The sequence below is a fragment of the Callospermophilus lateralis genome, chromosome 2, assembly GCF_048772815.1.
Source record: "Callospermophilus lateralis isolate mCalLat2 chromosome 2, mCalLat2.hap1, whole genome shotgun sequence".
Classification (NCBI taxonomy): Eukaryota; Metazoa; Chordata; class Mammalia; order Rodentia; family Sciuridae; genus Callospermophilus; species Callospermophilus lateralis.
In genome coordinates, this window is record NC_135306.1 from 159,656,297 (window position 1) to 159,675,134 (window position 18,838).

The following is an 18,838-nucleotide window of genomic DNA, read 5'->3' on the forward strand; positions in this document are numbered from 1 at the left end:
CATTTCAGGAAGATTCTTGTGGTAGTAATTACAGAAAGAGAGGAATGAAACAATGAGATAAATACTGAAGGAGAAGAAGGAAAAAAATGAAACAACTAAGAGATTATTATAATAATTATGGCTTGAAGTAATAAGGCCTAAGCTAGGTTGTTCACATAAAATAACCAAAGGATGAACTAGAACCTTACAAGATGAAATAAGAGGTCTGAGCAGATGACTGTATATGTAAATTCTGGATCCACACTGTCTAGCCTGGGAGAGCAGAAATTCTGAAGTGTGTGTGTGTGTGTGTGTGTGTGTGTGTGTGTGTGTGTGTGTTTAAATATATATATTTTAGTTGTAGGTGGACATAATACCTTTATTTTATTTTTATGTGGTGCTAAGCATTGAACCTAGAGCCTTATGTGTGCTAGGTGAGCACTGAGCCACAACCACAGCCCTCTGAAATGTTTTTGAGGAAAAAAGAAATTATCTGGATAGGAAGATTCAGAGTTCAGGGCCAAAGAGTTAGAACTGTGAGTGAGCTTTCCAACAGAATGTGAAGAGCAATGGCAGGATTGAGAATGGAAAGAGAAGAGGAACTGCCTGAAAGAGCCTGAGAAGAGGAATTTAGGAGAGCTAGAAGAACCACCAGGATGATGCAATATCTAGCAATGAAGATCAAAAAAGGGTAGAATTTTATCACTGCTTAGTTGATTAGATCACTTATTCATTCATTTAATCATCTGCTCAACAAAATATTAATGAGTATTTACTATATTGCAAAGAAGCTGAGATATAGCATTGAACAAAATAGACAAGAGATAGGCAATAAGAAAATACAAGAAAATAAATCAGGTTGTAGAAAATATCATGAAAGAATAATAAAAGCAATGTGGAGATGGAATGTTAGAGGTGATACTTGAGATAGGGAAGTCAGGAGAGTCTCTTGGTAGATGACATTTGATCTAATACCTAAATAAGAGTGTGATTCTTGTTGCTATTTCAGAGAAAGTATGAGGAAATAAAAAGTACAAAGGCCCTAAGGTAGTACTATGGCTTGGAGCATCTGGGACTAGTATGAGTAGGTAAACCAAGTATTAGCAGGCTGGTTGATAGAAGAATGATAGGAAAGAAGGTCAAAGCTATAATCAGGGTCCTGTTAGGTCCTGCAGGTCATGATAAAGACTTTGGGTTTTATTCTCAGCGGTATGGGAAGTCACTAGAGAATAGAGAGGAAGGCATGGTTGAGCACATGATTAGATATATTCCACAGATAAGATGAGGTAAAGGAGGGCTGAGAAGCCAATAATCACTTTGGTAAGCAAGAGCTACTAGTAATTTTTCAGGTTGCTTTCTATAAATTGCTTTAGCAGAATTTAACTGAAGGGCTGGATCAGTAGTGGGTAAAACTTTAGGAAAATTAGATCATGGAAGAGAAGAGTATGTGGGAGAAGGTTAAGAATAGTAGAATGAAGTAAAGGTATTTCAGTAGAGAAAAGCTGAGCTGAAGATGGGGGAAAATGGTTAATTTTTGAAATAGTAACAATAATATTTGTCCAAAATACTTTATACTTTTTGCTAAGCCAAGACTGGCCCCCCAAAAAACAGAAGGAGGGTCTCTGTGGTTTTACTTTCCAGTACCTGTTTGTGACAATACTGTTGCTCCCACTCTCCCAGTCGCCAGGCGCTGATGCTCGCAGGAGCTTGTTTTTACTTGTGTCCAGTGGAACTAACAAGTTGACCATGAGGTTTGCAAAGTGAATGGCCTGACTAAAGACAGTGCTCTCCTCATGTTGCACTAGCTCCTGCTGAGTTGATTTGCTCAGAGTTGGCCAAAGGCGTAGCTGCTCGGCTGCCAGGTCCATTGCTGTCTTCTCCTGATATTGGTCATCAGGAAGCTTATCCTAGAAAACAGAGCAACACAAGCCAAAGAAGAACATCCATCACTTCATATGAGCTTTAAAAACCAGAATGATATTTTAAATCTAGGTCTTCTCTTAGGAATATTCTATATGTTTCTATATATTTTATCAGCATTCATTATTTTTGACAAAAATATCAAGAAAACATTTAAAAATCAAAAAAATTGATTGTCTAAAAATTAAGAAAACACCTTCTATTACATATCAATAGCAGCAGAAATGAAAACACAAAATATAACAATTACTACAGAACAAAACCTAGTCTTTAGAATCACAGAAACAGACTTAGGCAGCAGAAGCAAAACAAAGATGGATATTTCTCATTGCTAAAATTTCATTGTATTTATTTATCTCTATGGCTTGATTTCTTTTAAGCTACTAGTTACAATAAATTCTTGACTCACAGTTCTTCCAGTAACATTTGCTAATAGTATGATTATGTTTCTTCTTCTGCTCTTTGGGAGATGATGATAGATTAACTAAGGTCACAGAAAATATAGCTAGATTTCCTGGTAATTGTGGGAGTCAAACATTATTATACACATGAGTTGGTAGGTGAAAGTAGGATTTTTTCTGGTGTGTGATGTGTGCTGGGGATTGAACCCAAGACCTTGTGCATGCTAGGCACACACTGCAGCTATATCCTAGTCCTAACAGTAGGATTTTTAAGAGGGTATTCCTAGTTGGCTGAAGAGTTAAGTGATAACAACAGTGATTGACATTTGAATAGCACCTTACAGGTCGTGAAGAACAATGTGGCATACCAGGCAAATGTCAATGCTGTTTGTTCTTATATTAAATAATTGACAAATACTATAAATAAAGTAATATAAGGCACAGAAATATTTGAATACTACTGGTAGGGTCTGTTAAAATACCAAAAAAAATTTATTTTATATTGTATAAAGCTAATTTAAAATGGAAAATGATGGAAAGGATCAGCAGTGATGTACTTGCCCAGCAAGTAGAACTAAAAATTACTCTTAAGTGAATCAAAATTGATAATTAGTTAATTTTTAGGCTGCTTTAAGTTCAAATTCATGAGGATGATAACTTCTAATGCTTATTTTTTAGAGCTGGAGATGTACTTCAATGGTACAGTGTTTGACTAGCATGTGCATGAGGTCCTAAATTTGACCCCTAGTACCACAAATAAACAAATAAAACCACTTATTATTTACTATGTGCCAGGTACTCTTCAATGAGTTTTAACAAGTACTAAATACTGAAATCTTACAATAATCATATTTATTAATTTTATGAATGAGAAAATAAGTTACACAGAGGTAACATGACTTGTATGATACCAGAAAGCTAGTAAATTTTAAAATTTCAAACTATTTAAACTACTTTTTCAAATTAAAAACAATTTTTTTAATTTGTTCTTGAAAAAATTATATGCTATTGGGATATACAGAAACATACAAAATATTCCTAACAGAAGACCTAAATTTATTGCTGGCATATTTAATTTTACATATATTTTAGAGTAAATTAACTATTTTCTTCTTTGCTGCCATCTCACCTCCTCCCTTTCTTTTGTGGTGCTTGGGATCAAGCCCAGGACTTTTGCAAATGCTAGGGAAGCACTCTGCCACTGGACCACAAGCCTAGAATAAATTAAATTTAATTTGACATTTCTTCAAGAAAGCAAGTTGCACAGAGTTATACTTTAGGTTTGTTCTTTCTTTTCACTTTCCTATAATTGTTTCCAAAGAATTCTTATTTATTAAAATATGATTAAGATGATTGTAGGGAAGTTATTATGGAAAAATATGCCAAAATCAACAAAAAAGAAGATACCACAGGGTATCTAAAGTAAACCCAAAATACAGTAGTAGGAAATGACTAGTTTTGGAATATCTGTGTAAGTATTCTTAAATATCAGAATTCTAGCCTCATATAAGTACCCTTCTTTTCTCTCACCTTTTGCTTCAGATGTAAGGCATGATTGTCTTCCTTTGCTGAGAGATACAGGGAGCGAACCTGTTCTTGCACTGCATTATAAAAAGTTGTCTCCCAAAACTGCTGATTTGTCCAAATGGGGTGGTCCTGCACACAGGTGTAGGCAAACTGGCTGACTCCAGGGGCTAGTTTCTGTAAGAACACACAATATTTATCACCATGTGGTTGCAAGAGTTGTAACAGTTCAGAAGTTCACAGGTGCCACAGTCAACTGGAGAGATTGTCAAAGGATTTCTCTAAAGGTTTAGCAATCAGCATCCTATTGATTAGGAACTGGCAAACTTGAGCTTGTTATCAAATTTTTAAGGGTCTCAGTTTACCTACTTAACCTATCAAAATGGGCATTTAGTAACAGTTAAAAATCAAAGATATTACATAGCGAATATATGAAACCTACAAATGTATCGTGCATGCACAGTAGGCACTATAAAATTGTTATTATAATTAGGACATATAATAAAATCTATCACAACCTAAACATAGAACTCTAGAAACTTTAAAATTTCTTCTACTGGGTTTTAGAGAACTTTTTTTTTTTTTTTTAAACTTCACTAAGTGAGATATGAGTTTAGTTTTACACACAGAATGAGGGCAAATCTTGAATTCGTGGCTCACGGAATTATTCTCTCACTACTGCTCACTCTAGCCCACTACGTTCTCAATTGAAGTTTTCTATTTTGGAATCAGGGTGATATTGGACTCATAGAATGAATTTGGAAGTACTCTTTCTATAAAAAATATTTTTAAAAAGAGGGCTGAAGATGTAGCTCAATGGTTAGGTGCCCCTGGGTTTAAATCCCCAGTACCAAAAAAAAAAAAAAAAAAAAGAGCAAATTTCAGTAAATGATTTGAGTTATCTTTCCATAGCTATTGCTTTCGCTTCTAAAAGTTAAAGGTGCTTCAAAAATTTTTATTCAGGTCTAGGGTTGTGGTTCAGTGGTAGAATGCTTGCTTCACATGTGTAAGGCACTGGGTTCAATTCTCAGTACTGTGTATAAATAATTAGAAAAAAATTTTTATCATTATTTCTTAGAAAATAGCAGACTAGATTTTCAATAGGCATTTTTTTGGGGGGGGATCCATTTTATTCTTTAGAATCTGTTTTCTGTGAGTAAAACTAAAAGTTTTGGAAAAGTTTTTTTTTTCGAAGCAACTGAAAAAATTCTTTTCTGAGATGTTAGACACTAAGGATTATTATTAATGTTTTATAGAAAACAATTAGGTAGCAAAAGTTGGTTGCTACTTAGATATACATAGCAGATGTAAAAAATACTTGGAAAAATTATATGCTTAATATATGCTAATTTCCTTTTTGTTATAGAGTATACTAAAACTAAAGCTGGAATAGGAACTGAGCCCTAACATCAAAGGCAGAGAAAGATGAAAGAAATTAAAGAGATATGAACAGGAAAAGAAGAACTCAAACAATCACTATTTGCAGATGATATGATTCTCTACTTAGAGGATCCAAAAAGTTCCATCAGAAAAATTCTAGAATTAATAAATGAATTCAGCAAAGTAGCAGGATATAAAATTAATACCAATAAATCAAATGCATTTCTATACATCAGTGATGAATCCTCTTAAACAGAAATTAGGAAAACCACTCCATTCACAGTAGTCTCAAAAAAACACATAAAATAAAACAGTTGGGAATCAATTTAACAAAAGAGGTGAAAGACCTCTACAACGAAAACTACAGAACACTAAAGAAAGAAATTGAAGAAGACCTTAGAAGATGAAAAGATCTCCCATGCTCTTGGATAGGCAGAATTAATGTTGTCAAAATGGCTACACTACCAAAAGTGCTGTACAGATTCAATGTGATATCACTTAAAATTCCAACATCATTCCTTATAGAAAAAGAAAAAGCAATCATGAAATTCATTTGGAAAAATAAGAGACCCAGAATAGAAAAAGCATTCCTTAGCAATAAGAGTGAAGCAGGAGGCATCACAATACCAGACCTTAAACTATACTACAAAGATACAGTAACAAAAACAGCATTGTATTGGCACCAAAATAGACAGGTAGACCAACGGTACAGAATAGAAGTCACAGAGACAAACCCACATAAATACAGTTATCTCATACCAGACCAAGCCACCAAAAATATACATTAGAGAAAGGATAGCCTCTTCAACAAATGGTGCTGGGAAAACTGGAAATTCATATGTAACAAAATGAAATTAAATCCCTCTGACCATGCACAAAACTCAACTCAAAGTAGATCAAGGACCTAAGAATTAGACCACAGACCCTATACCTAATAGAAGAAAAAGTAGGCCCAAATCTTCATCATGTGGGATTAGGCCCCAACTTCCTTAACAAGACTCCTAAAGAGCAAGAAATAAAATCAAGAACCAATAAATGGGATGAATTCAAACTAAAAAGCTTCTTAGCTAAAGAAAGAAACAATGAGGCCAAGAGAGAATCTATAGAATGGGAGCAAATTTTTACTACACACACATCATATAGAGCATTAATCTCCAGGATATATAAAGAACTCAAAAAACTTAACACAAAACAAACAAACAAACAACCCACCCAATCAATAAATGGGCTAAGGAATTGAACAGATACTTCTTATAAGAAGATATACAATCAATCAACAAATACATGAAAAGATGTCCAACATCTCTAGTAATTAAAGAAATATAAATTAAAACTACTCTAAGATTTCACCTCACTCCAGTCAGAATGGCAGTTATCAAGAATATAAGCAATTATAAGTGTTGGTGAGAGTGTGGGGGAAAAGGCACACTCATACATTGCTGGCGGGTCTACAAATTGGTGCAACCAATCTGGAAAGCAGTATGGAGATTCCTTGGAAAACGTGCAATGGAACCACCATTTGACTCAACTGTCTCACTCCTTGGTCTATACCCAAAGGACTTAAAAATAGCATTCTAGAGTGATACAGTCACATCAATGTTTATAGCAGCACAATTCACAATAGCCAAACTGTGCAACCAACTTAAAAGACCTTCTATAGATGAATAGATTAAAAAAACTGTGGTATATATATACAAGGGAATATTACTCAGCATTAAAAGAGTGGCATTAAAATTATGGCATTTGCAGGCAAATGGATGGAGTTGGAGAATATCCTGCTAAGAGAAGTAAGCCAATCCCCCAAATCCAAAGGTGGAATGTTTTCTCTGATAAGTGGATGCTAATACATAATGGGGGGGGGGATGGGACAATTGGAGGAACTTTGGATTGGGCAAAGAGGAAGGGAGGGGAGGGGAGTGGGCATGGAGTAGGAAAGATGGTGGAATGAGATAGACATCATTACCCTAGGTACATGCATGATTGCAGGAATGGGGTACCCTACATTGTGTATAACCAGAGAAGTGAAAAATTGTGCTCCATTTGTGTAAAATGAATTGAAGAGCATTCTGCTGTCATATATAACTGATTAGAATAAAAAAAAGCTCCAATTAGACCAAAAGAGTTAGATTATTTTCCTTTGAGATAACATTGTGCAGCTTGGTGAATACTGTAAATAAGAATATAGTGTACATTTCAAAATTACTAAGACAGTATATTTTAAATGTTCTCAGCCACAAAACATGATAAGCATTTTAGAAGATAGATATGTTGACTACTTGATTTAATTATTCCACTGTATGTACAAATTCTTACATTAAATTGCACTCTATAAATATATGCAACTGTAATTTGTTAATTTATAATTAAACCAAATTAAAAAGAATAAAATGGAAAAAAAGGTAGTACTTGTGGGGTTGGTGTTGTAGCTCAGTGGTAGAGTGCTTGTCTAGTGTGTGTGAGGCACTGGGTTCCATTCTTAGCACCACATATAAACAACAACAACAAAAATAATTAAAAAAGTAGTACTTGTATAATTGGAAGCAAGGTAACTGTGGTTTTGCTTCTCAGAGGCTCTTTGTAGTGTTGCTGAGGTGAACTTCCACCCCTATTCTCCCTGTTATTTATCTGTAAATAGGGATGACCATGAAGCAAAATTCAGCAGTTCCCTGAGACCAAAGTGCTTGAGGAACAGCTACTATCTACCCATGGAAAATCATGGACAAATGTTTGGTGCTGAAAGTGTATAAGCAGAAGCCACAACAGCAAGTCACACGTTCCTTACACATCAGCACGAAGATACTTGAGATGTGGACTACCACTCACAGTTTAGTCCTTCACTCTAAGAACTGACCATTGCTTTAGTAGCATTGCATAGGCCTACTCTGAAAAAGATTTTAAAGACAAGAAGTTCAAATAAGATAAAAACATAATTCTTAACTGCCTTTCCCATAAGAAGAATCAGAGGTAGTACTATTTCTTTCTTTTCTTTTCTCCTCCCTCCCTCCCTCAATTCCTTCCTTTCTTTCTCTGGACCCACAGCCTTGCACATGCTAGGGAAACTCTCCATTATAGAGCTATATCTCCAGCCTGGGTAGCAGCACCTTTTAATACCGATGAATTGCACAATGTACAGAATAGCAGCTCCAAAAGCTCTGGAGTCCTGAAATTACATTAATATAGTCAAGCTCAGGAAAACTGAGCTCTTAACAAATCCTCATTAGTTTCCTTAGGATCCTATCAGTTTATTTTTTAAAGGAAAATCATACATCAAAAAACTTATTAATTATAAATCTCTTAATAAAAAATTGACAAAGCTCTACAGGACTCTGAGAGTCTAATGAAGCCCTTCTTTTCTCCTTTGGCATTTTCCTCACTGATGCTGCATACTCCCTATCTGTGGCACATATACATTGACATTATCTTCCTGTTTATTCAAAAACTAAAATGAATATGCAAAAGCTTCTGTAAACCTATGGACTCTATATGTTTCAAGTAGAAAAATGGTGCAAAAGAGAGTAACAGTGATCCAAAACGGTCAGAACCCACAGCTTGTTTACTAGATGAGGATTATAGCCAGGTGAAATGATTATAGGATAAATACTTTCAGTGGCAAGACAGTCATGAGTGGCTATGGTATCTGATATATGTACAAGAAATCACTATTTTCCAGATGCTAAAAATATTATTATTTTCCCAAACATGAAATCTGCCTTTCTTTGTGACTTCCTGCTGTTTGTTAAACTGTGGGCAAGGACTTTGGGGCCCTGTGTTAGAATGGGCAGGGCCACTGCACTGAATGGGCAGGTGTGTTCTCAGGACCAGCAGAGGGCAGTAGCACTTCATTCTACCTAGATTCCCTCAGACAGAAATTGTAAAAATGGAACTTTTCAGTCTGGTTGGGCTGCAAAGCAGACTGCAAAAGTTGAATATTGCATGTCTTCACTGCACATTTGAGAAACCCTATAAAGAATGGATTTGTCCAAGAACGCCTGATGAGATGGGAACAGAAATATGATTTTCCATTACACTGGAATATAAAAATTCTGTAAGATATAAAAATTAGGATACTTCCCCACAAAACAAAATTGTAATGTAATTATGGAGGGAAAGATGAAATGAGACTTTTTAGGGTTTCTGATTCAGTATAATCTGTGAAAATAGTAGGTTTTTTTTTTTTCTTTCTTTTTTGGTACCAGGGATTGAACTCAGGGGCACTCTACCACTGAGCCACATCCTTTGCCCTATTTTGTATTTTATTAGAGACAGGATCTCACTGAGTTGCTTAGTGCCTCGCTAAATTGCTGAGGCTAGCTTTGAACTCCCAATCCTCCTGCCTCCGCCTCCGGAGCTGCTGCCTCCTGCCTCCTGCCTTTGCCTCTCGTGCGCCACCACATCTGGCCAAAATAATAGTGTTTTTAAATAGAGAAAAAAAGCACCTATGGACAAAACTATCTCCCAATTTTAATCACTTCTTTTGCTGTAAGCAAAAATGTTTCCAAGATGTTTTTTCAAACTGGTATATATTGCTAGCTTCATGATATTTTATTTTATACAAAGATGAGATTTAATTCATACTGAGAGTAGTGGTAGGGAATGCTGATGTCAAATGACATCTCCTTTTCCCTTCAATTCTGGCACTAATATTTATTTTATACTTCATAATAATTCTTATGATTCTGTCCTAAAGAAACAAGTGCTATTTTGTCATGCAGTTTTATGAGATATTTAAGAATGTGTTGATTTCCTTCCTTATCTAGAAAAAATAGCCCTGAAAGTACTAGATTAAGGAATGCCATTCATTTTCTACAAAGCTTTCAAAGGAAACCCAGCATGGGGCAGGATGTGGAGAATAAACTTATGGGCTTCACCAAACAGCAGGCCAGATTAAAATCCAAACAAATGGACAGAAATCATCTGAGAGACCAGATAGATTGTCAAGGGAAAGGTTTAGATGTAAGTACAAAGCGCCTGTATAAATCTTATCTGGCTACATGTTTGCCACGCAGGCCTGAGTTTCCTTTTGGGGGGCTCAGAGAGACACTAGATTTCAGGATGGAAAGCAGGACTCCTTCCATAAATACATGATGATCTTAAAGAATAATGTAGAATGCAGAAACTATCTTAAATTTGTGGAGATTTTACTACCAATATTTATAAACTCATTTAAACCTTACAGAAATCTTATGACCCATTGAGATAAGTACTATTATTTCCTCTGGTCTTTATTTTTATTTATTTTTTATTAGAGAGAGAGAGAAAGAGAGAGAGAGAGAGAGAGAGAGAGAGAGAGAGAGAGAGAGAGAGAAGAGAGGGAGAGAGAGAGAAAACTTTTTAACATTTATTTTTCAGTTTTCGGTGGACACAACATCTTTATTTTATTTTTATGTGGTGCTGAGGATTGAACCCAGCGCCCCGTGCTTGCCAGGTGAGCGAGTTACCCCTTGAGCCACATCCCCAGCCCCTGGTTTTTATTTTTGTAATGAGATATTCCTGTATTGCTTAGGCTGGTTTCAAACCTGTGGGTCTCAAGTAATACTCCCACCCCAGCCTCCCAAGTAGATGAAACCATAGGCTTGAGCCACCAAGCCCAGCTTTTTAAAGATGAGACACTAAGAAGTTAAGTAATCTGCTCATAGAACACTTCTAGAAAGTGGTACAGCCAGAACTGGAATTCAAACCCAGACAGTTTGGCTAGAGTCTAGTTTTGGACTACTGTACAATGAAACTACAGTATGGGATTTCACTGTATGAATATATAGTTTTTCCTTGTTTTCAGTTGGCTTGTTTCTAGCTTTTGACCATAATAAATAATGGTAAATGAATATTATGATACAAGTCAACTATCAACTTTTTTGGGGGTGGGTGGGTACTGGAGATTAAACCCAGGGTGCTTAATCATGGAGTCATATCCACAGTTCTTTTTATATTTTAATTTTGGGACAGGGTCTCACTAAATTGCATTGGACCTTGCTAAGTTGCTGAGGCTAGCTTTGAATTCATGATCCTCCTGCCTCAACCTCCCGAGCCTCTGGGATTACAGGTGTGTGCCATGCCTGGCTAACTAAACTAGTGTTTTGGTACCACTTAATAGGGCCTGGAAGTACTTGAGAGGGGGGCTCCCCAAATATGATAATTACCATTGTTATGTGTACCTCTAAGCATTTTGGGGTTACTTTTCCAGTAAGAAATTATTCATGTAGATTTATTTTGCAATACACTTTTTAAAAAATTAACAAGAATTCTTTTATATTAAATATTGACTTAGTGTTCAAATTTGCAGTTGCTTTATAAATGTAATTCTCCTCTATTTTTTTGGTTGTTATTTTTACAATCAGTTTGTTCAATTTAGATAGGATCTAAATAAAGCTACATTATAACATTAGTTTGTTTATCCCGAAGATCAGTTTTATTCTATAGATTCTTTTCCCACTTGTACTTTATTTTCTGAAGAAACAGGATCATTTGTCCTACTGAGTTTCCACTAGTCTGGTGGAAACATTCTAGCAGTGTCATTTGACATATTCTTTTTGCCTTTGATTTTACTACCAATAAGAAGTTACAAACAATGAATTATATATTATTTTTTTACCACAATGGAGAAGCATTAGTTTTGTTTTTCTTAAATTAATATTTTTAATGAACTCAAGAATTAAAAAATATATTTGATTTAATTTAAGCTATTTTTAAACCTACATTTAGAAACAATCCACCTCTAAATCTACTCATAAGTGGAGACTTGTGATTTTCATTTTCTTAATGTCATGCACCATAAGATTCTTGTCTACAAAGTGTCTATTATCTATACAGGAATATAAGAATTATATCCCACATGGTAAGAGATAAAAATTAATAATTGTGTTTAGGATTGTACTATAAACTAGGAGGATAAAAGACCTGATTAGGAGAATGTAATCAACAAAAGGGGATGGGGAACAGAAAGAAAGTCAATAAGGGTCACTGAAAATTCAGAAAGGAGGAATTAGTTTTGGTTTTTCTATAATACAGTAGGGTAACTATTTGTTAAAGCAATCTATGATATATTTAAAAATTACTAGAAAAGTAGAATATGAAAATCAATAAATAAAAATGATTAATCTTTGAAGAAATGGAAATGCTTATTACCTTGATATGATTATTATACAATGTTTCCACATAATGACCATAATGTACCCCATAAAGATGTACAAATACTGTCTCAATTAAAATGAAAATTAAAGTTGGGTGTGGTAGCAAAGGTACCTACTCAGGAGCCTGAGGCAGGAGGATCACAAGTTTGAGACCAGCCTGAGCAACTTAGCAAGACCCTGCCTCAAACAACAAAACAAAACAAACAACAAAAAAATGGGCTGGGGATATAGTTCAATGGGAGAGCACCCCTGAGTTCAGTCCCTAGTACCTTTTCAACAAACAAATAAAAAAAAGAAAAAAAAATACCAATTCAATATAAATTCTTCCAAATAATTAAAGAGGAGAGAATACTTCCCAACTCATTCTCTAAAGGCAGTCTTTTTCTAATTAGCACTAAAACAAGAAAATGATATTATAAAAATAGACCAATATGCTTCATGAACATAGATGTAAAAATTCAAAACAAAATTTTAGCAACTTGAATGTAGCAATATATTAAAATAATATATCACAACCAAGTGAAGTGTAACTTAGAAATGCAGGACAGGTTTTTTTAAAAAAATATTTTTATTGGGCATTCTACACAATAGATTCTACACAATAGGGGGATTTACTGTGACATAATTATTCAGGCATGTGACATAATTTGATAAATTTAGTTTTCAAGTTTCTTCCTCGTTCCCTCCCCTCCTCTATTCTACTGGTTTCCTTTCTATTTTCATGAAGTCCCTTTTATAAATATTTTTATCTCTAACTTCCACATATGAGAGAGAACTGTGCATATTTATGAGGTACAGTGTGATATTTCAATGTATGTACTTATTATGTAATGATTGGGTCAGGGTTACTGGTATATATATCACTTTAGGCATTTATCATTTCTTTGTATTAGGAACACTCAAAATCCTCCTTTCTACTTACTAGAAATATTCAATTAATTGTTGTCAACCATAGTCATCCTGCTATGACCTTTAAAAATTATTGTACCTATCCAGCTGCACCCCTGTACTCACTGAAGTCCTCCTCTTCTTCCAACCTCCTCCACACTCTTCCCAGGTTCTGGTGACCACTATTTTAATTTCTACTTCTTTCAGGTCAACCTTTTAGCTTTCACACAGAAGTTAAAACATATGCTGGGTGTGGTGGCACATGCCTGTGACCCAGTGGCTTGGGAGGCTGAGGCAGGAATTTAAAGCCAGCCTCAGCCATTTAGTGAGTCCCCAAGCAAATTAGTGAGAACTTTTCTCAAAATAAAAAATGAAACGGGCTGGGGATGTAGCTCAGTGGTTAAGTACCTTTGTGTTCAATCCCTGGTACAAAAAAAAAAAAAAAGAAAACACAGTATTTGTCTTTCTGTGTCTAGCTTATTTCACTTAAAGTAATGTTCTCCAGTCAAATGCATTTGCTGCAAATGACAAAATTTCATTCTTTCACCAAATAATATTTTACTGTGTATATATAAGACACTTTCTTCATCTACTCATCTGTTGATAGTCATCAACACTGACTCCATATCTTGACATTGGGAACAATACTGGAATAAACCCGTGAGTGCAGATGTTTCTTTGACATACTGATTTTAATTCTTTTCAAGGTATACCTGTTGTAGGATTGGTTGGATCAAACTGTAGTTCTATTTCTGGTTTTCTGAGGAACAACATACTATTGTCCATCATGGTTGTACTAATTTACATTACCACCAACAGTGGAAGTTCTGCTGGGCAGATTTAATATTCAAAATCAGTTAACAAAATCTGCCCCAACTAAGAAAGAAAAATCACAGGACTATTTTAGTAATGCAGAGAGGGTTTGAAGGTCACACTTGTATCCTATAATTATGTACAATTATGTGTTAATTAGGAATAAAAGACATTTAAAAACTGACCAAACAAAATACAGAAAAAGTATTTAACAAAATTCTTCCTAAACTCTTGTTATCTATAAATAATAAGAGATTTTCTCAACCTTTAAAGGCATCTATGAAAATTCTACAGTTAAACATTAAATTAATGAGGAAAGACTTAACATCTTCCATGGAGATTGTAAAAAGTACAGGGATGTCCATTCTTGCTGTCTGCTCAACACTGTACATTGTACTAGGGGTTCTAGTCAGGGAAATAGGACAAGAAAAAAATACGAAGTATCCATGTTGGAAAGGAAGAAATAAAATTGTCTGTTTTTGTAGGTAATGTAAATTGTCCACATAGAAAATCTGCCAAAATCTATAAAAAAGTACTAGGATGAATTTAAAAAGATTGTGGGATACTCGAATAATATAAAAATATTTCTTTAACTAGAAATAAAAATAAAAATTTTGAAAATACCATCTTTAAAAAATAATAACATTAACAATAGCATCAAAAATTTAATTACTATAGAGGTTAATCTGACAAAACGTGGACACTAAAAACTCTAAAGTACTGTTGGAAGAAACTAAAGACCTAAACAAATGGAGAGATTGATTTTATTCATGGACTGAAACACTCAATGTTGCTTAATTGTTAATTTCCCCTAAATCAATCTAAAAATTCAATGTAAACCCCACAAGCTTCTTGCCCTTACAGACATAGAAAAACTCATTTTGCAATTCACACAGAAACTCTAAGTTCAGAGAATAGCCAAAAGCATTCTGAAAAAGGAAAACAAAGAGTGCTGACATTATCTGGTTTCATGACTTATTATAAATCTATGATACTTAAGACTGATATAAAAAAATCAATGGAATAACAACAAAAAAAGAATTCAGAAATAGATGCCACTGTATATGGACAAATATCTTGACAAAGATGCAAAAGCAATTCAGGAGGGAAAGGATAATCATTGCAATCAATGGTGTCAGAACAATTGGATCATTGGTGATATATAATATCATATATGAAAATTAACTCAAAAAAGAATCAGACTCAAATGTAACAGTTCTAGAAGAAAATACAACAACAACAACAACAAGCTTTATGACCTCTGACTAGGCAAAGACTTCTGATTTTTTAAAGAAACTTGAGAATAAAAAGACACTATTTTAGGATAATAATAGAAAATCTCATATTTATTAAACAACTTGTATGCAAACCATGTAATAAACTTTTAAAACTCAAGTAGAGAAACAACCAACCAGTTAAAAAAGATGGGCAAAATATATGAATAGACACTTCACCAGAGATGACATATGGATAGCAAATAAGCGCCTGCAAAGAAACTCATTATTATTGGTCATTAGGAAGATACAAATGAAAATCACAACAACATATTACTTCCTGTCTATTGGAATAGCTAAAACTAACATGAAGATAAATTAACTATAGCTAAAACACTAACATGAAGATGTGGAGGAACCAGAAGTCTCATACTTTTGGAAGGAATAGAAAATGTTAGCTCTTTGGAGAAAAGGTTGGCCATTTCTTAAGGAGTTAAACATACACCTATCATTAGATATAGCCATTCCATTTCCAGGTATTTATCCAAGAAAAAGTGAAATGCATATCTATAGAAATTTTGTATATAACTATTCATAGTACCCTCATTTGAAATAGCTAAAATCTGGAAACAATTCAAATTTCTACCAACAGGTTAATGGATTGCCAAACTGTGGTATATCTATATAATGGATTATTATTCAATAATAAAAAGGAATGAACTATTGACACATGGAACAACATGGATAAATCTAAAATAATCTAGTTAGTATCCAATTAGTAGGAATTCTAAAGAGAAGCATAGAAAATTAAGAGGAGAAAATAATCAAATAAATGAATATTCTTATTAGTATTTTGCAGAACCTAAGGTAACAGATTTTTCAGTTTGAAAGATCCAACTAATGCCTACCTAATGATGTTATACCTACATAATGTTATGCATAAGGCATGACATTATGAACATGTAATCCATAAAGGGCAATTCTATAAGGGAGCATAGAGATAAAATGGGTCACAAACAAAAGAGTAGAAATCAGACTTAATGTCAGACTGACAAGGTGGGATGTGTTACTGTGTAGAATGAAAGGAGGGAGAAATTTGTAAGAGGATGGGCAGATGTGGTGGTAATGTAAGAGACCCAAACCTTTACAATTCAAGTCACTTCATAATGTCTAACATTGTAAAATTAAGAAATAGCCGTGAAAGCTTATTAGTTAGAAATGCTAACCCAAATACCAAAAGAAATATCTAAAGAGTTCAACATGTTCAACATGGTTGTCCCTGGAAAGTAGATAGATTTCTGGAAGTAGGGACTGCTATTTTTGTGATAAGCTATAATTTTTTTTAATTTCTAAAATTAACATATATATAATACATATAATATTTTAAAATGAGATTATTATATATGGAATAAAAATTAAACAGAAAATAAGATAACCTTTATTATTTACCTCTCGAAGAAGAATGTTCTTTTTTAAAAATTTTTATTATTGGTTGTTCAAAACATTACACAGTTCTTGACATATCATATTTCATACATTTGATTCAAGTGGGTTATGAACTCCCCTGTTTCTCCTTGTTCATTAGTATGCACATCATTCCTCTTGAAGCAAAGGCAATTTTCTAAGGAAACTATCAACTAGATGTTAATGGGAGAGTTGCAAATTCATAATAAGGTAGTGAGATAACAAGTAAGTATGGAAGAGGGATTGATACCTAAGTCCCATTGGCAAGGGAAGTTTCAGAGATGGAATAACAAATACAAAGAGGCTATATGTTTATTTAAAACAGCATACATTCTAAAGTAACTCTTATTTCTCTGCTGATGGAACTGAAAACTGTTTCTAGATTAAAATAATAAATTAGGCACCTTGAGTATGGTGACATATGCCTGTAATCCCAGTGATTCAGAGGCTGGGGCAGGAGGATGATTCAAGGCCCTAAGCAACTTTGTGAGACCCTGTCTCAGAATAAAACATAAAAAGAGCTGGAGATGTGGCTCAGTGTTAAGTGTTCCTGGGCTCAATTCTGAGTACCAATAAACAGACAAATAAATAAATAAGGTACCCTAAAAATGACTTTGGTGATGCCAAAGATTCTTGGATTCCTCTAAGTACAAAAAATGGCCTTTTTAGAACTTAGGGAGTCTTTTCAGTGAGCAGAAGTAATCATTAAAAAATAATTTATGTAGTTTGTCAAAAAAGTTTAAAGAAAATGGATTAGTACAGAAAAAATTAGCATAAAGTCACAAATAGTAGGTGTAATCTTTCAACACAGTCTGACAATTTAGAAGACATACTATGAAGGCAAAACTAAGATTACATTGTACTGTGCTAACTTCATTTCAGAGTAGTTCTGCCTTATGAAGATGGGAAAACCAATAAATAAAACTCTCAGCACAGTATATAACACTTAATATATATTTAGTAGATAGTAGAAACAGCCAAGGGCTCATAGACGTATTGGGGGCAATAACAGTTGTACAAGGACATAGTACAACATCAGAAAGATCACGGATATCTTTGGAAAATAGAAACACCTGCCTGGGTAGAGGAACAGCTTATAGTTTAAGGAATCTAATGGGCAGTGAGGCAGACAGGCACCTAGAAAGCTGGCTATTACCATCTAACTCCAAATGTACTGTATTTAATATGTTACCATTGATTAAACTTTAACACTTAAATATTCTAAGTATCTTAGAGACTATTTTAATGACAAGAATCTGGAGGAAAAACATAATTAGCAAGCTCTGATTTTAAGTGATTTTTATTTTGAATTTTTATTACCAAACAAATAATAGTAAAAGGAAGAAGAATGAACTGATTCCCTTTACTATTTTACTATTTACTATTTACATGGTTGATGTGCCATGGATACAACCTGCAGGTTGTATTACTATTTTACTATTCCCTTTACTATTTTACTATTCCCTTTACTATTTCCTGCTTTTTACTAGATAAAAACAGAAACCACAGTACTATTGAATTACAATTTGGTAGTACATTTCTTCCTTCCTTAGATTTTATCTACTCAACTTTTCTATAGACCTAAAAAAATTGTTACAAAAAGCAGGGTCTTAAAAGGATTTCCCATAAACAACAAAATCATAACAACCTGAAGCCCAATTTTCCAAATTTCATGATGTTTTGACTCAGAAACTTAAGACTCTCATCAATGACCAAATAAAGACTCAACTGCAGGTTGTATCCATGGCACATCAACCATGGGTGCATTTTTGCTGTAACTGTTACTTCAGTTGCTACATTTTCTTAAAGGTTTTAGTTTGAAGCTGTGCCTTGAGAGAGTGAGTGACTGACAAGTCAGTGTGATTCAATGAGGTGGTGCCTATGCAAAGTGGAGGCCACAGAGTAGTAAATATGGGCAGTGGGCCTTGAGATAAGGTAAGTCACCTAAGCTCCTAAACCCGTGTTTATTATGAAGATACACCTTCTTAATCGGCATGTACATCTGACAGATGTAAGTCAATCTATTTTGAGAAGAAAGACTTAGTATTGTCGTAAGCTGACTTTATAAAGTGAGGAAAGAAAATATATTTCTTGAGAAATATGTCCCTGTTTTGAGGACAATATCTTC

The 18,838-nt window shown here is 34.2% G+C and overlaps 1 protein-coding gene across 3 annotated transcripts in view; it reads right to left on the reverse strand.

The window, feature by feature from the left end:
- Positions 1–18,838, reverse strand: part of Sbf2 (SET binding factor 2) — a 417,940-nt gene that overhangs the window by 86,021 nt on the left and 313,081 nt on the right. For all 3 annotated transcript variants that reach the window (XM_076846869.2, XM_076846870.2, XM_076846868.2), the window contains exons 18-19: positions 3,831–4,001; positions 1,624–1,886 (exon numbers count right to left, since the gene is read on the reverse strand). In XM_076846869.2, the coding sequence (XP_076702984.1) occupies positions 1,624–1,886; positions 3,831–4,001 (434 nt within the window). The remainder of the gene's footprint in view (positions 1–1,623; positions 1,887–3,830; positions 4,002–18,838) is intronic.